Source organism: Bos indicus, chromosome 25, assembly GCF_029378745.1.
Source record: "Bos indicus isolate NIAB-ARS_2022 breed Sahiwal x Tharparkar chromosome 25, NIAB-ARS_B.indTharparkar_mat_pri_1.0, whole genome shotgun sequence".
NCBI classification, from domain to species: Eukaryota; Metazoa; Chordata; class Mammalia; order Artiodactyla; family Bovidae; genus Bos; species Bos indicus.
The window spans coordinates 2,675,185-2,698,745 of record NC_091784.1 but is presented as its reverse complement, the minus strand read 5'-3'; the positions used below and the strand labels follow the sequence as shown (position 1 = coordinate 2,698,745).

The 23,561-nt window shown below is 63.5% G+C and overlaps 1 protein-coding gene across 3 annotated transcripts in view; it reads left to right on the top strand.

Moving 5' to 3' along the window:
* Positions 1-3,580: 3,580 nt before the first annotated feature.
* PKD1 (polycystin 1, transient receptor potential channel interacting) overlaps positions 3,581-23,561 on the top strand; it is a 39,411-nt gene continuing 19,430 nt past the window's right edge. For 2 of the 3 annotated variants that reach the window (XM_070779437.1, XM_070779436.1), the window contains exons 1-12: positions 3,581-4,010; positions 16,884-16,955; positions 17,070-17,141; positions 17,226-17,395; positions 17,567-18,238; positions 18,323-18,506; positions 19,423-19,643; positions 19,897-20,012; positions 20,592-20,718; positions 21,034-21,281; positions 21,688-22,443; positions 23,283-23,414. In XM_070779437.1, coding sequence (XP_070635538.1) covers positions 3,796-4,010; positions 16,884-16,955; positions 17,070-17,141; positions 17,226-17,395; positions 17,567-18,238; positions 18,323-18,506; positions 19,423-19,643; positions 19,897-20,012; positions 20,592-20,718; positions 21,034-21,281; positions 21,688-22,443; positions 23,283-23,414 — 2,985 coding nt within the window. In that variant the 5' untranslated portion in view covers positions 3,581-3,795. Of the gene's footprint in view, positions 4,011-4,159; positions 11,467-16,883; positions 16,956-17,069; positions 17,142-17,225; positions 17,396-17,566; positions 18,239-18,322; positions 18,507-19,422; positions 19,644-19,896; positions 20,013-20,591; positions 20,719-21,033; positions 21,282-21,687; positions 22,444-23,282; positions 23,415-23,561 lie in introns of those variants that run through there. The other variant, XM_070779438.1, reaches the window with a different exon arrangement.

Here is a 23,561-nt window from a genome sequence, read left to right as displayed (position 1 = left end):
TATATATATGGGCTTCCCTGGCGGCTCAGATGGTAAAGAATCTGCCTGTAATTCGGGAGACCTGGGTTGCGAAGATCCCCAGAAGAAGGGAACAGCTACCCACTTCTTGCCTGGAGAATTCCATAGACAGAGGAGCCTGGCAGTCTACAGTCCAAATGGTCGCAAAGAGAGTCGGACACGACTGAGAGAATTTCACATGCACACACGTGTGTGTGTGTGTATATATATATATATAATTTTTTTTCTATTTCAGAAATCCTTTTTAATCAATTGCATGTATTCCACAATGACACTTAAGCAGTCCTTTAGACTCAGTGTTCTTGCCTGGAGAATCCCAGGGACGAAGGAGCCTGGTGGGCTGCCGTCTATGGGGTCGCACAGCGTCGGACACGACTGAAGCGACTTAGCAGCGGCAGCAGCAGACTTGGTTAATCTTTTGCTTATTTTGCATCACTCTTTCTTATGGGTGTATCTTCCCTGAAGTGTATCTTCAAGGACTCAAGAAGGACACCATTCTTGAGTCCTTGAATCTTAACTGTTGGTCATTTGACTGGAATTTAGAAACTGGGGTTTGAAAAGTAATCTCAGTCCTTCCACTTACCTGCTGTGTGACTGGGCAAATTTCTTAACCTCTCTGTGTCTTAGTTACCTCTTTTAATCAGAGGAATAGTAATAGAACCCACCTCCTAGAGTCCTGAAGAGTGGATGGAATAAGGCCGTCAGTGAGTGGGTGGAGAGTTGAAAGATGTGGGTTTCCTCCCTCCAGTCTCTCAGGAAGTTCTTGCCACTAATCCTTCCACTCCCTGTGCACACACTCTCTTTCTCTGCGGTCTATTGCTCCCTCTCTGCTGGCACTCTCCCCTTAGCCTGGAAATTGGTTCAAGTCTCTCCCGTATTAAGAGAAAACCTTGGCTCCCGCTCTGTGTCCTTCTCCTGTTCCTTGCCTCCCTTTCCTTTCATATCTAAGCTTCTAGAAACACGGAAACAAGCCGTGTCTACACCCGCTCACTTGCTAACATCCTGCATCTCCCTTCCTGCCGTCCCCTCCACTCAGAGTGCCCTCAGCAAAGGTCACGGTGGACACAGCACCTTCAGTTTCCTGTAGCAACACAGCAGGGTGGAGGAGGCACCGGGTGACCCTGGGGAGGTCTGTCCTGCAGGATAAGCTGGAGAACAAATGCTTGTGTCCCCTGGATGGCTGTGTGATGTGAGTGAGCACAAGATGGGGGCTGGGGAGGCTTCCTGGAGGAGGAGTCACCTCCACTGAGTCTGCAAGGGGGTGGGACAGAAAAGCATTCCAAGCCAAGGGAAGAACATGGGGTAAGGCCAGGAGGCGGGAGGCTGCAGAGGGTCCTGGAAGCTGCACGTGGAGGTGCAGGGGGAACAGGGAGAGACTGAGCTGCACCCACGCAGCACTGCTCTGTTTCTGCAGCACAAGCCCTTGTTCGCTTCTCCCCAGGAGCTCTTCCCCCAGATTGCTCACACAGGGCCTCAGTTTCCTTCTGCTTCTCTGGCTCTCTCACTTAGACTCCCCCCAAGGCTTCCCCACTCCCCAACTCCAGGTTGGGGTTCTCTGCCTCTGGATTCTCCCACTTGTCCCAGATGTGCTCACCACCCCTTTTCCAGCTTCACACCCCACCTCCAGCTGCGCTCCAGACACCTTCTCCAGTGGCCTCAGCCCCATCTGTCCAGAAGCCCCTCCTCACCTTTCCCCCCACACCTCTTCTCTCTGCCCCCCCCAACACCGGGCCCCAGACAACAGTCTCTCCACCCATTCTGACACTTGCCCCCAGGAAGGGCACCATCTGAGCCTCCTCCTTCTCCCCCGCCCCCAGCCAGACCTGAGACTGTTCCCCACTTGGGCCTCCTTCCCCTCCCCTTGCTTCGTCCCATTAAGCCCACTGTGACTCAGCCTCCATGCCAGTGTTTCCAAGCAGGATCCCCAAGTACTCCCTCTGTGACTATGTCAAAAGGTCCTCGAGGCCCAAGAGGTCTGCTGGCTTCATGATCCTTCCCTGTTAGGATGGAAGCTCCTCCTTGGGTCTCACTTAAGCCCCTCCCCCAAACTGCTCTAAGGTACTGATTTGGGGACAAAGTAGGTTGTGAGAACTGAGTCTTGAGAATGGACCCTGCTGCTGGACCAGGACCATCCGCTTCCTCTACCCGCTAGAGCCTCTGCCTGCTCCTGGGTCATTGGCCTGTGAGGCTGGCAGGCTGTGCCCTGTTCATCTCCAGCTGGGGCCTGAGCTGGGAAGCTGTTCTTCCTTGGGTCTTTCCTGGATGTGACCCTCTCCCAGTCCTAAAACAGGTTTGCTATGCCACGGCCCACTTGAGAAAGGAAGGTACCTGTGCTGTTTTACCTCCCAGGGAATAGCAGAGTTTCAGTGTGCCCACATGGTGGTTTTACCGGGACTCCCCCAGAAAGTGGCCTCGGGACCCGGGCCTAGTGCCTGTGGACTCAGTTGAGGCTGCCAGCTAGCTAAAGACGGAGCACGCGGAGGGAGCTGGGAAGTCTCCAGACACAGCCTGACCCCAAGTCTCAGGACAGTGAGATAGGGGCTTACGTGGGACAGAGGCCTTGAACCCAGGGCAGTCTGGGGACCCCTTCCCTGTGTCTACTCTATCCAGGCTGTGGTGGAGGGACTTAACTGACCAGCTTGGGTCAGGTATCCACTCATGACCAAATGGTCCAGCAATTTTATTTTTTCTTTATTTTAAAAGTTGATTCACATACCATAAAATTCACCCTTTTAAGAGCACAGTTCAGTGATTTTAGTGTATTTGCAAGACCCTGCAACCACCACCACTATCTAACTCTAGAACCTCTTATCTCCAAAAGGAGCCCGATAGTCATTAGCAGCCACTCCCCATTTCCTCTCCCTCCAGTCCAGGGAGCCATGAATCTACTTCTTGTCTTTATGGATTTGCCTATTTTTAACATATTAAAATAAATGGAATCGTATAATATGTTGTCCTTTGTGTCTGACTTCTAACATATTTTCAGGATTCATCCAAGTTGTTCGGTTTGGATTCATCCCACCACGTGCGTGAGTTTCATAATTATGTCCTGAGCACAGAGACGAACAAAAGCTCCCTTGGCAGAGTCACAGCACCGAAAAGCGATGCGCATTTACTGAGTGCCTACTGTGTGCCAAGCACTCGGGAAATCGCAGTGGTGGAGGAGGACAGAGGCGCTGGGAGCGGATGAGCGCGCATAGCCGGGCCTTGGAGGTGCCGGCTGGTGTTTTCAGTGCTGCTGTGACTGCTCCCGGGCACTGACACGCGACGAGGCGACCCGAGAGTCGGGAGCAGCGGCCTGCGCTCCTTGGGGAGCAGAGCCGGGGGCTGGGCCTACGGCCTGGAGCGAAGGGCGGAGCTCAAGACGCCAGGCCCACCTAGCACCGCCCATTGCCCACCGCCCATCGCCCACCGCCCACTACCCCGCGAGGGGCGGAGCCTCCTGAAGCCCCGCCCCTGAACCCTCCCCGCGCCGCTCCCGACTCTGCGGCGCGGGGGCGTGGCCTGAGGGTGTCCCCGCCCCGCGCCGCGCCGGGAGGAGGAGGAGCTGACGGCCGGGCCGCACTGCAGCGCCAGCGCGCGAGCGGGCGGTGGAGGACCCGGCCGGCCCCGAGCGCCGAGAGGCTGTCGCGGAGGCAGACAGGCCGCGGCCGCCGCCGGATACAGCCCCGCTGCAAGCCATGTCGTGTGGGGGCCCCGCCTGAGCCGCGGCCGCCGGGGCCGGGGGCGCTCGGGCCCTCGGGAGCGGGCCGGGGCCATGCTTGCGCTGCCCTGAGGATGCCGCCCGCCGCGCCCGCCCGTCTGGCGCTCGCCTTGGGCCTGGGCCTGTGGCTCGGGGCGCTGGCGGGGGTCCCCGGGCGCGGTTGCGGGCCGTGCGCGCCCCCCTGCCTCTGCGGCCCGGCGCCCGGCGCCGCCTGCCTCGTCAACTGCTCAGGCCAGGGGCTGCGGACGCTCGGGCCCGCGCTGCGCATCCCCGCGGACGCCACCGCGCTGTGAGTAACGCGCGCCCGCCGCGCGAGCCCGGTGGTTGCCATGGCGCCCGGCGGCCTGCCGGGGCGCGGGGCGCCTGCACCCTCCGGGGAGAGGCCGGCCGGGCAGGCCGCCGGCCTGGCGGGCCTCGCAGGGCGTGGGCGCGTCCCCGGCCTCCAGAAGGGGAAACGGGGTGCGGGCCAGGCCTCTCCCAGGGCGAGGCTCCAGCGTAGTGAGGGCGGCCCGACTAAATAAGGAAAACCTGGGCCCGCGGCCGGCTCTCAGCCCGCCTGGCCTCAGCCAGAGGGAAATAGGAAAATCCCGGATTCTGTGCAGGCGGAGACCGCGCGCCCGGCAGGGCCCCGCGAACGCCAGCGGACCGGGGCCCGTGGGCTCTGGCGGGGCGGGGCGGTCTCCCGCACATACTTCAACGCTAATTAGAGACTAATAGGATGCGGCTTGGCCTGGGGCGATACCCAGCACCTGGGAGCCCAGGAGGAGGAAGCTGGGCTGGGCAGTGTAGAGCTCTTGATGGATGCTTAGAATTGGCCGGATGCTTAGAATTGGCCTGATGCTTGAAGTGGAAGGGGAAGACCGAGGGGCTGGACTTGGTCGAGCTCGGGTGTATTGTGGCAGCTGTAGGGGGAGTGAGGGCAGGATGGGAGGTGGGTTAGGGTCCTCGCGGGCCTCATTTGTCCTGTTTAGCGCTCTGATGTTATCCTGGGAACAGTGGGTGACTGTGATTGCCGTGGAGGCGTTTAAAACGCTGAAAAATCATCCTCAGGTTTGCATTTTGGAGGAAATAATAACACGCAGTCTTTATGGAGAGCTCACCTCCAGCCTCGGCCTGCGTCAAGGTGTGGTTGTGAATTGTCACGCTTAAACCTCAGCCTGACCCTCTGAGGTGAGGTGCAGCAGAGATGCCCATTGTACAGATGGGAACACAGGCTGGAGATGACGATGATGTGCTTTGTCTAAGCACAAGTGACCAGTAACAGCCGATGCCTGGCAGAGGCAGCGTTGGATTGTAAAGGGTGCGGGGAACTGAGGTTTTCAGACAGTTGACCCCAGAGCTGGGGGCAGTCTCCTGGCCTGTGATACACATCCTCAGGGCCCTGTCTGGGTGTTTCCAGACACCTCAGCCAGGACTCCACGGCTCCCTGGCTGCATGCTGGAATCCCTTGGGGGCGGGTGTTCAACATCCCCAGGCTTATTAAAGCTTGGATTTGGTTTTGTAACAATCTCTGGGCGACTCCAGTGTGTGGCTGCCTCTTTTTAGGGGGACCCTCGTGGTCTCTGTTCAGGCGAGTTTGGATGTTGAGGGCGGAGCAGGGGCGGGTGCTTCTCCTGGAGGGTTCCTCCTTGGAGCTCTGCTGGGTGTTGTGAGGGAGCTGGTTCTCCAGGGGCAGCGGCTGGGAGCCTTGGGACCACGCTGTCGTCTTGCTCCCTGACAGCTGGTGTTTGCCGTCACGGCTGTCTCTGCGGAGATGGGCTTCCTGTCTGCGGCCAGTGCCCACGTAATTGTTTTGGATCCACCCCTGGCCCTTGTTTCTGGATGTTGTGAATGAGGTTGCCTCCATCTCTGGTGGGCCAAGAGCTGCTGGGGGTCAGGCCCCAGCTCCTGCTGGTTATTCCCGCTTCCTCGTCACCTGGCAGCAGGCGGGCCTCCAGGAGCTGTCCAGGAAATAAACGGTACTGGTAGGTCGGCCAGAGGCCTGCAGCAGGGAGCAGGACAGCAGTGGAGCCTGAGCCTTGCGTGTGTCCACTTAGCCTCTGGACGTCCAGGAGCTGGCGGCCTGGCCTGAGGCGGCAGGATTCCAGGGCTGCTGGCCCTGCAGCCTGGGAGGAGGGATTCGGGGAACCAAGGAGACTTCACGTTCCAGTCGACACTCTGAAGCTGCCTCAGAGATTTCTGCAGGGCTCAGTGCGAGGAGTCCACAGGAAACTGGACCCTTGACTGCAGATGCTAAGGCCTGCCCCCGCCCAACCCCCCCACGCCACCGTCTGTTCTCTGTGGACTGCCCCAGCCATCATCCTTGCCTGTCCACTCTGCCCACCCTCAGAGAGAGGGAGGCAGGTGAACCTTCTCTTAGGGCGCAGGAATGAGGTCCGAGATGCCAGGGAGCCCCCTGCAGGAGGGTGTACGCGTCCAGGGGCCCCAGTGGCCCTGCCTCCTGGGTGTCACCCTAGCCTGAGCCTAGGGGACTCCTGCCCAGCGTCTCTGTCATCAGTGTCAGGCAGGCACCCCTCCATTTGAGACTCCTTGGCCAGCCTGAGGTGCTGCAGGACAGCTCTGTCCTGACTTGGTGGGGGACAAGGGCTGGCTGGTAGGGGATTTGGGGCTTGCAGGATGACCCAGGGTTTTGAGACCCTAGCCTCCTTGGGTTAAATAATGCTTGCTGCTGGGAGGTGGCAACCTGAACAGGATGACGTCACTCAGTAAAGGGTGGTTGCTGCTGCTGCTGCTAAGTTGCTTCAGTTGTGTCCGACTCTGTGCGACCCCATAGACGGCAGCCCACCAGGCTCCTCTGTCCCTGGGATTCTCCAGGCAAGAACACTGGAGTGGGTTGCCATTTCCTTCTCCAATGCATGAAAGTGAAAAGTGAAAGTGAAGTCACTCAGTCCTGTCTGACTCCTAGCGACCCCATGGACTGCAGCCCACCAGGCTCCTCCATCCATGGGATTTTCCAGGCAAGAGTACTGGAGTGGGGAAAAGGTGGCTGCGCTCCTGTTTTTAAAGCTTTTATCCTGGAGAGTTTGAACTTATATAGAAGTGGGCGGAAGAGCGTGATGAACCTCACAGACCCCACTGCCCTGTGGCCTAGCCTGCTGCTCCACCCTCACCCCCACCCCTTTTGGAAGCAAACTCCAGCCATCCTACATTTGATCTGTTAGCATTTGGAAATGTATGGCGACCCCTGATCACACCCGAAACAGTGCACAGTTCCCTGGTCCCTTTCATGTCCAGTGTGTTCAAATTTGTGGTTGTCTCAGTGTTTTCACTGGATCAAATTAGGATCCAAATAAGGTCCACGCAGTGGCAGTGCAGCTAGTTGATGTCTTTTAAATCTCTGCGGGTGTGCAGGCTCTCCTTCCGTCTCTCTTCCCTCTCTTGTGATTTGCTGAAGAGACTGGCTCCCACGGCACCTGGTGTGGGGTCATGTCTCTGTGTGTCCCTCTGCCCTTGGCATCCTTCCCGGACACTGCTGGTCGGGCCCAGAGCTGTGTTGGGTGGGGAGCCACATTTCAGGTGCTCGAGCCACAGGACCAGCGGCTGCCGTGTTGGCCGGGTCAGCACAGAGAGTTCTAGATGGGGTGGTACTGCTCCGGGTGCTATCTGTCCATCATGTCCAGTGTGGCTGATTTTAGCCGGCCGCTTCTTGGGTGATGGCCAGGGGCTCTGAGTGGGCCTCATACTGTCTCATGGATGTCAGGTCTAGGACCAGGCTCAGAGCAGGGACTCAGTAGGGGTTTGCTTCTCTGACTAGGATATTGGGGCCTTGGGGTCTGCCATTGGCTGGGGGCACCCAGGGCCTTGCCCCTCCTCACATGTCCCCCTAACTGTTAGGGGGTGTTGGGGGCTCTGGGAGATGCAGCCCCGGGGGAGCTGCACAGGTGAGGGAAGGTGGGTGTTGGGGAGGGAACCCCTGGGCTTGGAGTGCGCCTGGCCTGTGTGTACTGCCAGGCACCATGTAGACAGCCATACACGTGGCTTCCTACACATGCATGCATGTAACCCCAGTGATAGAGAGGAGGCCACTTTGCAGGGGCCCCAGAGGGATCTCCAATGTAGGTGACACTGAAGCCAGTGCTCAGCGCTCGTGCAGGTGTCACCCCGCGCCAGGAGAGAGCATCCCACGTAGAGTGGATGGCCTAGCTCAGAGGTTCCAGGTGATGGGGGGCGGCAGGTGGGGCCTCTGGAGAGAGGGCAGTGGGGCAGCATTGAAGGACCCAGGAGAGAAGCGTCATGATTGGCATCTTGTAGAAAGGCCGTGGGCTGGGGTGCAGAGGCGCCTTGTGTGCCGAGCCGGTCTCCCCCTCAGGGTCCCTGAGCCGCCCGCGCTGGGAGAAGCAGACCGCGAGTGCATGTCCCAGGAGCTGCCTGGCAAGGGCCGGACGGCAGGGTTGTGCGCACACCGCTCCTGTCTGTGGCCCCTGGCAGGGCGGGCAGGTGAATGGGGAGGCTTCAGCTACAGCTGTGACCCGGGGACCTGAAGGGATGGACAAGAGAGCGCTCCCAGTGCCCGGAGACCCTCAGGAGACAGGCAGGCCCCGGAGCAGTGAGGACAGCCACCAGCCTGGAGGAGGGTGGGGAACACGTGTTATGTCGTCTGTCTGATGAAGGACTCCTAGCTAGAATATGTAAAAACTCAGTGACTCAAAGCTAAAAAGCAGGCAGAGCATCTGAACAGGCCAATCTACAAAGGAGACACACCAGTGACTAATAAGCATGTGAAAAGACCCTGTGTCTAGCTTTCAGAGAAATGCAAATCGAAACTCCAGGGAGATACCATTTCACACCCACTGGGCTGGCTGTCCCCAAAAGACAGATGATACCGGGTGTTGGGTGTTGGCGAGAATCCTCGTCCGTGGCTGGCGGGGATGGGGCACGCCTGGAAGACAGTCCGGCAGTTCCTCGGAAAAGTACACGTAGAGTCACCAGAGGGCCTGGCCGTTCTGCCCCTCGGTGTAGGCCCGGAAGAAACGAAACCTACATCCACACAAAAACTTGAATGCAAATGTCCACAGCAGCTCTGTTCAGAGGATCTAAGAGGTGGAAACAGCCCCAGTATGTATTGGAGATGGATATGTGCATAGAGTGTGGCCTGTCTGTAAGATACTGTTTGGCCACGGGAAAGAATGCGGTGCTGAGGCTTGCTGCAACATGGTGAGCCTTGGAAACGTGTTCTGTGACAGAACTCATATGCAGAAAACCACGTGTTGTGTGATTGTGCTGATGTGAAACGTCCAGAGTGGGCAAGGCCATGGAGGTGCAAGTGGACGAGTGTCTGCAGCTGGAGTGGGGCTGGGGTTGGGGGTGGTGGCCAAGCACGCTGGTTTTCCCCCTGGGGGGTGAGACGGTCTTGGAATTAGGGGTGGTGGTTGCCCAGCCCTGGGAGTATATGGAAAACCACTGAACTGTATGTTCTGGAAGGGTGACCTTTATAGTTGGCGGATTAAAAAACAGACCCCTGAAGAAAGTACCCAGGGGGGCACACACACCTCCTCCTGCTGCCGCCTGGCCTCCCTGCCTGGCTGCGGCGAGCAGGACTCTGCTGAGCTCTCTGTCCGGCGGTGTGGTGCCGTGGCCTGGGAACTGCAGTCGGTTCCATTTTACAGACCAGGAAACTGAGGTTGAGTCGCTTCCTGGGGTTGCCTGGCTGGTGGGCTGTGGCAGAGAGATGGTCTGGGCGTGCTCAGGGCCTCTCCCTGGAGCTGCACTGAGGGGCCTGGGGTTCGGTGGCGGTGAGGGTATCCCCGAGTGGGGCAGGGTGTGTTCAAAGGGGACCAGGTGGGCTCTGACTCAGCCCCAGCCGCTTGCCTGGCCCCGCCCACCAGCTCTCTCCCAATTCCTTTGGCTGTCCCTGCTCTGGTCCTTCCCAGCGATCCCCCAGGAGGAGCATGGGCAGACCTGGTTGCCATCCCAGCCCCTCCGCTTCCTGTGTGACCATGCCCAAGTCACTCACCCTCTCTGAGTTTCGGTTGCCTGCCCTGCATTTGGGCACCGTGAGTGGATGCGACTGATGTGGTTGTGGGCCTCAGAGGTGAGGGTGTGCGGTGTCCCACGCACTCAGTTGATGGTGGCCACATAATCCTAGCCGCTGCCAGAGTGGACCCCCAGACCCTTCTGAATGAGCTCAGAGTCTACCGCTGGTCCCCAAGTGCTGGCCGGGGGTTGGGCCCCTAGGACCTGTCCTGCTGCAGAGCACACAGGCCTGAGGAGAGGCGCCCTTGTGGTGCGCATGTGACTGTGCTGCTCAGACCAGACACATGAGTGAACCTCGGGCAGGCAGGCTCCTACACACCCTTCAGCACCCAGTCCTGGAGGCCCCGTGTCCAGAGGCCTCCTGCCTCTGGAGGCAGGCACGTGTGCCAGGCACGCTTCTCTAGTGTCTTCATCTCAGTTTTACATGTTTGCGTGTCCCACGCCTTCCCGTGTGGACATGTAACGCGGTGAAGGTATAAGGCATCTTATGACAGCTGGCCAGTGGCAGTGCCGCCTGTGGGTGGGCGTGTGGGGACCCTGGCTCCCGAGGGGGGCCCCGGCTGGGGTTTGGTTTCAAGTGAGGAAGCCATTTTGGACAAGACGTGCATTTTCCTTTCCGGAACATTCTGCCGTGCCAGCGCCGCAGCGGGAACCCAGCCGGGCCCAGCCCGCCGAGCGCTGGGGTGAAAACAGCCCGCTCCTGCTGCGCCGTCTGGGGAGGCGGCGGCCCTGGGCCCGGCGCTGGGCTGACCAGCGGGCCGGGTGCCGGCAATCTTGCTGGAAAATGCAGCTCACGCACGTCCTTTCTTCCCGGAACACCTCGTTCCTCATGGCTTGGCAGCCGCCTGTGCCGAAGGGCCCAGCCGTGCCCAGGCCGGGTGGGGGGGCTGCGTTTGGGGGCCTTCTGAACCCCCTGAGGTGCCCATGGGCCCAGGCCGGGTGGAGTGTGTCCCCAGTTCTGAGCCCCCGGGCCCTGGACCCCATCTTGGGGTCCTGCGGGGCTGCCCTGGAAAGGACCGTGCCCTGCGGTGGAGGCCAGCTTTGCCGGTGCCCCAGGCCATGCTCGCAGACCCCGTGCCCACAGGCTGAGACCTGGAGCTCCCTGGGCAATAGGACTGCCCGCCACCTGGGCCGACATGCCTGCCCCTGGAACGCGGGAGGCCACGTGCCTGCCCCCTGCCAAGCGGGGGCGACCCCGGGGACTGAAGCATGGCCCTCAGTCCCCAGCTGGGGAGGCTCCTTTTCCTTGGCCCCTCGCCCCATCCTGGCCTGGTTAGTGGAGGCCGCCTGGAGGCCGCCTCTGGGTGGGCTGCCCTGGGAAGGCCCCTCCTCGGGGCTCCCTTCCCCGCCACGGCCTATGGGTCCAGGGGCTTCCCGGGCAGGGCAGCCCCGCACCGGACACCTGTGCCTCGTCCTGCTGACAGCTGAGCCGCGGGCTGGCCACACCCTGCAGGGAGCCTCTCCATGCGCCCTGGAGACAGGCCCCTCCTGTCTGATGCCTGAGACAGGCGCCCGGGGCTCCCGCGGCCTCTCCCCTGTTAGAGGCCCAGACCCCCCCTCTCACTGGTCCCCAGGCCTCGTCAGGAGCCAGATGGGGGTGGGCGGCTCCAGCCAGGCCTCCCGGGCCCCTCGCCTGCCTCTCACCGTCTCTGTGTGTTTTTCTTCAGATCAGCTCTCTCCCCAAAACTTGAATTCATTAATTTAAACATCATTTCCGGCCCTGGAAGCCAGCCTCGCTCACCATAAATAGAAGTTCATGAAGACAGAGCGAGGTTAGCAGACTCAGACTGACCCACCCCATCCCGCTGCCAAAGGGAGCCGTCACTGCTGTGTTAAGTGGGGGCACTGGGTCTGGACTGGCCTGCAGGGTCCCAGGGGCCTGGGGCCAGCCTGTGGCCTCTTGCCCCTTCCACCTGGGCCTGGCCCCCAAGGGGACGTGGTGGGGGTCCCTGTTTACCCGGAGCCCTGGGGCCGCTGTGGAGAGGAATGGGGGGCAGGGCCGTCCCATCCCGTCCTGCCAGGGGGAGGCGGCCGCTGGCCCGCCGTGCGGTTACGTAGCGTGCAGGCGGCCCCTCTGGAACCCTGTTTCCAGCGTGGCGGCCAGCGCTACGGGGTGGGGTGTGGGCTGGGGCCTGGCGCCCGCCTCCACAGCTGACCACACGCGTCTGGAATGTGCAGATGTTTCCTCGGGGGCTCTGGCTGGCCCCCAGACCCCGCCGGGCATCTGGACTGGGGAGTGGGCACCCACCCCCACCCCCCGCCTGGGCAGAGGGGGAAACTGAGGCTGCTGAGGGCAGCAGCGCGGGTCCCTCCACGTCCCCAGCTCCAGGAGGCGACGCCCTGGGAGCCACCCGGGCTCAAGAAGGACCCTGTCCTTGGGCTCCACATCGGGCACCTCTTCCCTCAGCATTGCCCTGTGGCCTGCCCTATCTCTCCTCTGGGTCCTGAGGCATCCCTTCCCCTCTGCAAGGCCTGGGGCTGGAGGCAGGGGCTGGGCCCCGTGTGGGGGGAGATGGAGCCGCTGGCGTCCACAGGGTGGGGGGCTCAGTGCTGTCCCCCAGGCCCCCCTGGCTGGTGGAAGCAGGGATCCCCGCCCCAGCTGCTGCTACAGCAGGAGAGATTGGGCTGGGAAGGACACGACACAGTCCCCTGGGAGGCTGGGTGTCTGACGGGGGCGGGGAGGGGGTGGTGGGGCTGGGCCTGCCGCAGGGTGGGGGGAGTGACTGCTGGGCGCTGGAGGGAGGAGGGGAAGGCTGGGGCCTGGGGGTTGAATAGGGGTCTTCCTCCCCAACACCCCTGCCTGTCCCGGGTCAGGAGAGGGAACAGTGTGGTGGTTAAGAAGCCTCCTTCCAGTGCAGGGGACGCAGGTTCGATTCCCAGTTGGGAGCTGAGATCCCACGTGCTGCGGGGCGGCTGAGCCCACACGCCACCACGAAGAGCCTGATGCTGCCAAATAAATACCTAAGTAAATAGAACAGCAGGGGTGGGGCCGTGTGTGAAGACACCCCCGTCGTAGTCCAGGGCTGTGGGCATTTGGGGGCCAGGCTTGTGGCCTGGTCCCTGGTGCCCAGGGAGCTGGCCTGGCTCGTGCTGGTGCGGGGGTGTGGGCCACAGGTCCCCCTTTCCCCTCCCGCCTTGGGTCCCCGGAAGTGGCTAGCCTGGGAGGTCCGGATGACCCAGAGGGCTGACACCATGTGGCGTAGCCCCTCTTGGGTGTGAGCTCTTCTCCCTGTGGGGACGGCTGCCCACTGTGGCGCTTGGCCAGCCACCCTGCTGGGCTTCTGCAGGTGGCTCCCTGGGCTGGCCGTGTTCCCCATCCCAGACTCGGTAAGACTGGGAACCCGAGTCGGGGCAGGGTGCAGAGGAAACCCGAGGGGCTGGAGCGGGGTGGGGCTGGCCCTTGGCAGCCGTGGCATTCTCCTAGAATGGTGACGACAAAAGCAGATGGAGATGTGGAGAGATGGCCGTTCAGGGCTGAGAGACTCCAGCAGAGTCCGCCTTGAGGGTCCCCTCTGCCCAGCCCCCCAGCTCACCCCGTTACCCTTCCGCACGCTCCCAGGAGGCTCTGGCCCGTGGTGGTGTGCCCGGCTCTGTGCTGGGCCTGCCTTCAGGCTGCAGGGTCTTTTTCTGCACCTGGGCCCTGGGCACGCCCAGGGGAGTCCCGGGCGAGGGACTCCCTGGGGCGGGGAGCGTGTGGCCGCGCCCCTCAGGCAGGGGTAGGGGAAGTCTTCTGGGGGCAGCTGGCTAGGACTGGGTGGAGGACTGAGCTGGGCCGTGGGTCAGTGGGGCCAGGGTGGCATCCTGGAGGTGGTGCTGGCCGAGTGGCGGGGATGCCAGGGTCACCCTGCCCCCCTCCCGCCCTGGTTTTCTGGCACCACAGTGATCGGGAGCCAACCACAGATGGCTCCCAGGAGCTGCCACTAATGATGGATTTTCCAGAAACCGGGATGTGGAAAAACACTGCAGGGCTTGTCCTCCTTTCTCTTCCGCTTGAGGCCCTGGTTGGGACGCCAGCCCTCGTGCCCCTGGTGGGGGCCTCAGGCCTGCACGCCCCTTCGGGCCCCAATGTCCCCCAGGCCCACCTCTGGGTCCTCCGACAGCCTGGGGCTGAGGCTTCTGCAGCCCCACCCCGGAGTCTCGGGCTCCACAGCTGTGCCCTCTTCAGCCCCTGCGTGGGTCTAATTGAAGTTTCTCTTGGCCTGCCCTCCCCAGCTCGGGGGCGCTGAACTTGACGTCGGGTAGAAACTGGCCATGTCCGCTGGTCTCCCGGCCTGTCCCTTCCCACCCCGGGGACGGCCTGGGAGCCCCAGCAGCCTAGTGTGGGCTAGTGTGCAGTGGTGTGGGAGGCACCGTGTTTCCCTGTTTTTTTAAAGTAGATGTGACTGTCTGCAGCTGTTTATAATGGACACTGCTTCTGTCAGCAGCATCAGCGGTGCTGGGGAGCCTTCCCCAGGCCATCTGGTGAGAGCCCGGCGTGCTCCGGCAATCCTCTGGTTGTTAGGACTCTTCTCGGTAGCTTTGTGGGACAGATCAACAGGATAAACTCTGCCTGTGGAATCTTCACCAGCCATTAAGAATCCAGGGTTCAGTGACCACGCAGTGGCATCCAGCTCACTCCTCAGCAGCAGGCTGGAGGCTTGGCGTGAACTTCAGCAGCTTAACGTGACGATGGGCAGGCCAGGGGCTCCTTCAGGCCTGGGTGGCTGCAGCCGGGCTGCACATGCGTTGCAGCGTCTCGCCCTGTGTCTCTCCCGTCGCGTCTCCAGGCAGGTGTGCGGCCGTGTGCCGTTCCTGGGTGGCCTATGCCGTCATTTGAGCTTGTCGCCAGGACAGAACCTTTGTCAAGTCCAGCGTCCCCCTGGCCCGTGCAGTCAGGCCACTGGCAGAGCCGTGGTGGGGCTGCTGGGCCTCCGGGCTGACGCCTCCACCCCGTCCGATCCCACCAGGAGCCCCAGTCCCCACCCCAGGGACCCCCCTCCAGGTTCAGGGGTCCCGCTGCCTGGAGGACCCAGCCCCTGGTTATGCAGCCCTCTTGACGGTGCCTGAGGCTCTCTGCTCACAGCCCCTCTTGACACCCCTGATTCAGTGGAGACTTAGGTCCTGCCCATCTGCTGTGGCCCCCTCCCTGGGGCCTGTGCCCCTGCTCCCAGGCAGGCTGCAGCCAGCGTCAGTGGAGCACATCATGTCCACATGCCGTCCGCTCAGTGCCCAGTCTCCCAATAGCTGCCCACAATGCCGAGGGGGAGACCTGGCTCCCAGGGGTTAGCAGAGTGCATCCAGTCTACCTTCCCTCACCCCCTTGGTGGGGCCTAAGAGGGATGGGAGCTCCCTTCTTTGGCCCGAGCTCCCTTTGTCGGTCACCTGCAGCCCCGCTGGTGACATGAAGGTCAGAAGCCCTCCAGGCCATGTTGGGAGCCAGGGTCACGTGAGTGGCCTGGCTGAGACCCGGCCTCCAGCCCTTGGTGCACAGCCAGTCTTTGGGCAGAGGTGGCCGCCAGGCCCTGCGTGGACAGCCAGGCTCCAGGAGGAGCAGCGGTCAGGGATCGGGGTGGGGGTCGCTTCCTGAGCCTCGTTCCTGGATGTCGTGAGCAGGGGGTGAGGGGTGGCCCTAGGTACCCCAGCACCGCCCGAGGTGTGCACTTGGGGTGTAGGCTTCACTTGGCCTCGACTCCCAGGAGGGCCTTGTCTCCACACCAGCCAGTTCTTACTAAGCTCCACTGTGCATGGGCTGGGTGGGGCAATGGAGCTGGGCTCGGGACAGCCCCTAGCTGCTCGGGGAGCTGGGACAGCAGGGCTGGGGGGGCACCTGCGGTGGGGGTCTGGACTGGGCTGTGGCTGGGGGCACTGGGCTGGTGGGACCTGGAGACAGACAGGCCTGGCGGAGGCACTGTGGTCTCGTGGCCCGAGGCCTGTGGTCATCACTGGGAGGGCCGGGCTGGCGAGCGGTATTCTGGGATGTCCGAGGGCCAGCGTGACAGCCGGACGCACAGAGGCTCAGAGGGCGGGAGGCCCAGGCCACGCCAGTGTGGAGAATGGTGCCCACTGAGTCAGGCTGGTCCGGCGTCCCCATCCTAGAATCTGGACACGTGGGGCGACCGGCCTCCACCTCCAGGCCGGGAGGTGAGGTGGCATTGGTGGCTGGAGAGTGTCCCTGGGAGGACTCGCGAGGGGCTGGGGTCATGCTGTCACTGTGTCACCATGTCGCCAGCGCTGCGGCTGTCGGCAGGTCGAGGGGCTGTTGTGCTGTTTTCTTGGCATTTCTCCAGTTGTTACAAGACTGGGTGTTTTCTTGTACATCTGTGACATTTTGTATTTCTCATCCTATTCTCATCTCTGGCCTTTTTAAAATTTTCTTTCCTGGAGTAGCTTGCTTGCTTTATGGTTTGTTAACAGCACATATGGAGAGAGTATTATGAGCCTTTATGGTATCACCGACTCAAGGGACATGGGTTTGAGAAAGTTCCAGGAGATGGTGATGGACAGGGAGGCCTGGCGTGCCACAGTCCATGGGGTCGCAGTCAGACACGACCGAGTGACTGAACAACAATCCGTGGTCTTCATTGCTGGTGCTTTTCCCGGCTGGTAGTTTGTTTTCCGATATATTGTGTGGATGTTGCGTGCTTTTATGCAGTTGTATCTTCTGGCTTTTGAGATTTTCCTTCTGTTCATAGTTTCTGCTTTGAGAACCTGATTCCTCTCCTGTGCTTGTGCTGGGGTTGGTTCTTTGACACGGTTCTATTGACCTTGAGTGCCTGGGTTTATGGGAGTCCAGCTCTACGTGGTGCCCTGACCCCGGAGGGTTAACACAGGCTGTCACTGTTGCTGTGCTGCGGGGTCCTCCACCAGGGTCCCTCTCCCTTGGTCTGGTCTGTGCCCCACTGTGTCTCAGGACACCCCCCACCCCCCCCCAGCAGCATCTGGGTGCCCAGCCCTGGAGACCCCTGGGCTGCCTCCTGTGTTCTGAACCCCGTGTGGAGGGGTGAAGCCTGCCCCCCACGATGCACCCAACCCTGCTGGGCAGGAGGGGCAGGGGAGGGCATGGACACAGTGCTAGGGCCAGCTCCTCCTGCCTCGGGTTTCCCAGATGGGCAGCAGCACTGACCTGGGCAAACGGAGCTCCGGGTGGGTGGCCATGGGCAGAGGGCGTCTGGGCCGCCCCATGCTGACCTCTGTCTGCCGCACTCTGCAGGGATGTCTCCCACAACCTGCTCCAGGCGCTGGACATTGGGCTACTGGCTAACCTCTCGGCATTGATGGAGCTGTGAGTGTCCCCCAGGGGCAGCTGCGGGCTTCCACGCTGAGGCAGGCGGCAGCCTGTCGCCGTGGTGGTTCGGGGGCTCATGTCAAACCACGTTGAACCCCTCCTTTCTTACAGGGACATAAGCAACAACAAGATTTCTACGTTAGAAGAAGGAATATTTGCTAATTTATTTAATTTAAGTGAAGTGTAAGTGTCGATGGTTTTGGTGGCTGTGGGTGGCTGGGCCTGGGGGCCCCGCGCTGCCCGCTGAGCCTGCCCCATCCCCTGCAGAAACCTGGGCGGGAATCCGCTCGAGTGTGACTGCGGTCTGGCCTGGCTGCCGCGCTGGGTGGAGGGGCAGCGGGTCCGCGTGGTGCGGCCCGAGGCGGCCACGTGCGCCGGGCCTGGCCCCCTGGCTGGTCAGCCGCTGCTTGGCGGAGCGCTGCTGGATGGAGCCTGTGGTGAGTGTGCCAGGGGGCATGGCTGAGTGGCCAGGCGGGACCCCTGCAGGTCCTCTCGGGTGGGGGGCAGTTACTGACTGGGGAGGGGTCGGGAGGGCTCGGAGGTGATGCAGTCTGGGATGGGGTGGGGTGAGGGGCGCACCCTTGGGACCGGCCTGCCCGCCCTTGCAGGTGAGGAGTATGTTGCCTGTGTCCCCGACGACAGCTCCGGCGCCGTGGCGCTGGTGGCCTTCTTGGCCGCCCCCGAGGGCCCACTGGCCCCTGAGGCCTGCAGCGCCCTCTGCTTCGAGGCTGGCCAGGCCCTCGCAGCCCTCTCGGAGCAGGGCCGGTGCCTGTGCGGGGCGGCTCGGCCCCCCAACGCCTCTTCCGCCTGCCTGCCCTCCTGCTCCGGCCCCTCCCTGCCCCTTGCCCCCGCCTGCCGGGGGCCCAGCCTCCTCCAGCACGTCTTCCCTGCCTCCCCGGGGGCCACTCTGCTGGGGCCCCAAGGACCCCTGGCCTCTGGCCAGCCCGCAGTCTTCCATGTCACTGCCTTGCTGCCGGTCAGCTCCACGCACTGGGACTTCGGTGATGGCTCCCCGGAGGTGGATGTCACGGGCCCGGACGCCACTCACCGCTATGTGCTGCCCGGCCGCTACCCCGTAACGGCCGTGCTGGCCCTGGGGGTGGGCTCTGCCCGGCTGGGGGTGGAGGTGCGGGTGGAGGCAGCCCCCGCTGCCCTGGAGCTCGTCTGTGTGGCCTCGGTGCACAGCGAGGAGACCCTGCAGCTCAGCGTCCGAAACCGCGGCGGCTCGGGCCTGGAGGCCGCCTACAGCATCGTGGCCCTCGGAGAGGAGCCAGCCCAAGGTGGGGCCCGCCCTGGCCGCGTCAGGTGGGCGGACTGCCCGGGCCAGGCACACACTGACGCCCGTCTCTGCCCTCTGCCCCCAGTGGTGCACCCGCTCTGCCCCTCGGACACGGAGATCTTCCCCGGCAATGGGCACTGCTACAGCCTGCGGGCAGAGAAGGCGTCCTGGGCACAGGCGCAGGAGCAGTGCCGGGCCTGGGCTGGGGCCGCCCTGGCCATGGTGGACAGCCCCGCCGTGCAGCACTTCCTGGTCTCCCGTGTCACCAGGTGCCTGCCCGGGTGTGGGGCATCTGCAGGGGCTGTGTCTGGCCGGCCGGCGGGCTCCGGGCAGCAGCTGTGTTGTGCCCGTGGGCGGCTGCTCCTGTCGGTTCTCCTGATGCAGCCGTGGCCACAGGGGTGCCCGCTGTGGTAGTTGGCCCCTACCCGGCCCTGTGTCCTCCCTGTCTGCCCGAGCTGGGCCCCTCCTGCAGAGGGCGGGGCAGGTCTGGTGTGACCTTGCTGGGCGGTCCGTGGTCAGTGCCGCCCGCAGCCCAGGAGCCTCTTGGGCACTCTGGCCATCCAGGCCTGTGGGGGACTCTGCTCCGCAGCGGTCACCAGGGGTGGCCCTCAGAGCCTGCTGAGTGATGGGGTGGAGGCTGGCCCCCTGCCCCCCTGGGTCCCTGTGGGAAGGGGCTGACGGGCTGTGGGCCCCGCTGAACGTCCTGTGTCCTGAGGGGAGATTGAGGCTCAGAGTGGTCACAGCCCTTGCCCCGGGTCCTGGGGTCCCCAGGTAGTAACACAGCCCCAGTGCCTGGCTCTGACCCCGCCGCCCGCCCCCACGCCCTGCCTCCAGGAGGGTCTCTGCCGGCAGAGCTGTGGGGCTGGCCCATTTGGGGGCCGGTGTGTGGGTGTCTTGGTGCCCACAGGCCTCCCCTGGAAGCCTGCTCCTCCCCTGGACGTATGTGGGTCCTGTGGCCGGCCCAGAGTTGAGGCAGAGCCCCCTGCAGGTCTCAGCTGGACCCCAGCCCCGTGGGGTGGGGCTGGGCAGGTTCTGGCCTGGGCCCCGCTTGCCAGGTCCAGTCTCTGAGCCTCAGTGTGCCCGTCTGGAAGTGGGGATAGAGGTGGAGCCCCTGACGGGCTGCCGCGAGGCGGGTGCCCATCCCTGGGGAGCCCCTGAGCGCCGGCCCTTCGCTGTCTGCCTCAGGAGCCTGGACGTGTGGATCGGTTTCTCAGCTGTGGAGGGGGCGGCAGCAGGTCCCGCGCCCCAGGGCGGCGCCTTCAGCCTGGAGAGCTGCCAGAACTGGCTGCCCGGGGAGCCGCATCCCGCCACAGCCGAGCGCTGCGTGCGCCTGGGGCCCGCTGGGCAGTGCAACACGGACCTGTGCTCAGCGCCGCACAGCTACGTCTGTGAGCTGCGGCCTGGAGGTGCGCGGGACCCGGGGTGGGTGGGTGGGAGCGCCTGCTGCCCTGGCCAGGAACCCGGGAGTCCTCCCCACCTGGCCAGCACAGCTGCTCCTAGCACCGGTTCAGTGCTCGTCACACGTCTGCTGAGCGTCCCCTGTCTACGGCGAGCCAGGGCCTGCTGCTAGGCGGCTCAGTCCCAGGTCCCTCAACCCCTGGGCCCCCAACACTCTCCTCCCGCCTGGGCCTACCATCTCATTGCACGCTTGTACCCCAGGCCCCGTGTGGGACGCAGAGAACTTCCTCGTGGGAGCGCCCAATGGGGACCTACAGGGGCCTTTGAGCCCCCTGGAACAGCAGGAGGCCCTCCTGGCTCCCCAGGAGCCCGTCGAGGTAGGCGGGCCCTTCGGACTTCTTGCTTCTAGAAAGCAAGAAGACTGGGATTGGCCTAGGGGTCCAGTGGCTGGCACTGCACGCTCCCAGTGCACGGGACCAGGTTTGATCCCTGGCAGGGGAACTAGATCCTGCAGGCCGCAAGGAGGATTGATCCCACGTGCGCAGAAGAGACACGGTGCGGCCAAATAAGTTAGTTTGAAAAGCAAGACAGTCCCTCCACAAAAACCCCAAGAAGCCTTTTGCTGGGACTTATTAACATCCTGTGTCCAGTGGGGAGAATTTAGAAAACCCACTGCAGGGCAGAGGAGAGGAGCACCCTGGCTGGCACCCGGGAGAACCCCCAATCTCCCGAGCCTTCTCTCTCCATTTGAGGGTATTTTTAACAAATGAAGGTGGGGTTCCTATTGCTCAGAGGCGGTTTTGACCTGATGTTTTTCTCCTGAGCCACGTGGTCTCCTACTGTGTGAGACGAGGCCACTGGGGGGCTCCTCCCCTGACTGGCGGGTGTTAGGGTGTCGGGGTGGGGCCAGGCTGAGGGTCGGGGCCTTCGGAGCTGAGCGGCCCCCTCCCTGCCAGGTGATGGCGTTTCCTGGCCTGAGCCCGAGCCGCGAAGCCTTCCTCACCGCTGCTGAGTTCGGGACGCAGGAACTGGGCCGGCCCGCCCAACTGCGGCTGCAGGTGTACCGGGCGGGGCGCGGAGCAGGTGGGACCCCGTCCTGGCATCGGGACTCGGGGGCCGTGAATGGCCTCTCTGCTCTGTTGCATCTTGTCGATTTGTTGCCCACTGGGCTGGTCTCCAGCCTCAGGGTGGACACAGTGGGGCCAGGAGACGCCAGTTCATGCAGGGCATGCCAAGGACAGTGGCTCTGGAGGGGAGCGTGCTGGGGCTGGGGTCGGACGGGGAGAGGAGAGGTGCTGGGGGCTGGGGACACTGGCTGGCAGGACCCCGTCTCCTAGCAGGGTGTCCCTGTGGTCTGTAAGCACACTGGGGCCCCCAATACTCCTCCTTTCCTTGTAGGGGCCCCGGGAAACAGCAGCGAGCCCCAGGGTAGGTCCCTGGAAAACAGGACTGAGCTGGCCCCTGTGTGTGCACCAGAAGGGCCCCTGTGCCCCCAAGCCAATGTCTGCCTCCCTCTGGACACCCCCTGCCACCCTGGGGCCTGCGCCAACGGATCCATGCCAGGGCCGGGCCTCCCTGGGGTCTCCTACGTGCTGCAGAAAGAGTTCCTCTTCTCCGTGCCTGCGGGCCCCCCCGCCCAGTACTCGGTGCGTATCTCTGGCCCCTGCTTCCTGCCTCCCTCCACCCCTGAGGCCCCGGCTTCCCGTCACACAGACCAAATGCAGTCCCTTCGGCCAAGCCATCCAGTCCCCTGCGGCCTGCTGCTGCCTCAGTAGTGCCCTCCTCCCCTGCCCCCACCCCAGGGCCTTTGCACTTGCTCTCTGGGCATGGCTGGTCAGCGTCCAGCAGAGGCCCCGCCCCTGTCCAGGCAGCCCACCCCTCCTGTGTCCTCTCTGTCCTGTGCCCCATCCGTCCCTGCCCTGATTGCCTTGGAGGCCCCTGGGAAGCCGGGTGCTCCAAGGAACCGAGGAACGCGGAGGCCCCCGTGGGGAGTGACTCAGTGCCCCTTCCCGTATTGAGGACGCAACCCGGCCCTGCCGCCTTCTCCCGCAGGTCCCATTCCATGGCCAGGACATCGCCTTGCTCCCCGGCGATCTCGTCATCTTGCAGCACGACGCGGGGCCGGGCACCCTCCTGCGCTGCCCCCCGGCGCTCAGCTTCCCAGGCTCCGAGGCTCCGTATTTCTCTGCCAATGCCTCAGCCTGGCTCGCCCACCTGCCTGCCCAGCTGGAGGCGGCCCCGGCTGGCCCCGCCTGTGCCCTGCGGTTGCTGGCCGCCACAGAGCGGCTCACCCCTCTGCTGGGCCTGGGCCCCAACCCGGGGCTGCGGCGGCCGGGGCGCTATGAGGTCAGGGCCACAGTGGGCAACAGTGTATCCAGGCACAACCTGACTTGCATCTTCGACGTCCTCTCCCCAGTGGCCGGGCTTCGGGCCATCTACCCGGCCCCCCAGGACGGCCGCCTCTACGTGCCCACCAGTGGCTCGCCCCTGGTACTGCAGGTGGACTCGGGCGCCAATGCCACCGCCGAGGCCCGCTGGCCCGGGGGCAATGCCAGCGCGCCCTTTGAGGCTGCCTGCCCGGCCGCTGTGGCCGCCCTGGCGCCTGGCTGCGCCCAGGAGGCCAACGGCAGCCTGTTTTCCATGCTGACGCTGCCCGGGCTCCGCGAGGGCGAGCACGAGGTGGAGGTGGTGGTGGAGAACGGGGCCGGCCGGGCCAACCTCAGCCTGCTGGTGACGGCAGAAGAGCCCATCCGCGGGCTCCGTGCCACACCCAGCCCCGAGGCCCGCGTGCTGCAGGGCGTCTTGGTGGTGAGTGGGGTCCCTGCCCTGCCGAGATGCGGCTCCCCGTTGAGGGCCACCCGTCCCCATCCTGGAGCGTGCCTAGCCGCTGGGACACTGGGCCCGGTGTTGGGTCCTGGGCAGGCCCCTGCGGGTGGCCCTGCGCACAGATGGCTCGTCCATCCCCGAGTGACAGGAGAGTCACCTCCGGAACAGTTGTTCTGAAAACACTTCTTTCTCCCACGTTTCCTGAGCCTGCTTTTGAGCTCTTCACCTGCCTTCGACCGCCCTGTTCCTGGGTGTGTTTTGAGACCCCCACTGGGGTCTCACCAGGTGAAGTGAGCCCTTTCTAAGGTTGGGGCCCACTGCCGCCTGGCCGCTGTCGGGCTGCGCCCGTCCTCTGGGTACCCGTCTTGCACACGGGCCATCATGCAGTTGCGTCCCGTCTTCCTTGCTTACACCTGTCGGGTGACGCAGGGGAGCGTCCAGAACCACGAGGCCCGTGGGGACACACGTGCCTCCCGAGTGGGAGCCTGGGATGGGGGTGCAGGCTGTGGTGGGTTGGCCTCTGGTCTTGGGCACTGGGCCTCCGAGGTACAGAGAGGTTGGTGTGCGGCCAGGCCTGGGCTCAGCCCTGTATGGTATGACCTCCATGGCTGAAAGGGAAGCCCACAGCCGTGTCCAGGCGGGTGGACCTGGGCTGGGGGCAGCGTCCGTCCCCCAGGGACCTTGGCCTGGGACAGGTCGCGGCCCGCTCACATGGCGCCCTTCTGCAGAGGCGGGTGGACCTGGGCTGGGGGCAGCGTCCGTCCCCCAGGGACCTTGGCCTGGGACAGGCCGTGGCCCGCTCACATGGCGCCCTTCTGCAGAGGTACAGTCCCGCGGTGGAGGCCGGCTCGGACGTGGTCTTCCGCTGGACCATCGACGACAAGCAGTCCCTGACCTTCCACAACGTGGTCTTCAACGTCATCTACCAGAGCGCAGCAGTCTTCAAGCTCTCGGTGGGTCGGGGTCTCAGGCGCAGGGGTGGGCGGGGCGGGGCGTGGGGAGAGCGGGGCGTGGGGGGGGCGGGGGCAGGGCCCAGGGCGTGGGGTGGGGCGTGGGGCGGGGCGCAGCACTGCTCACCTGTGCTTTCTGCTCCGCTCTGC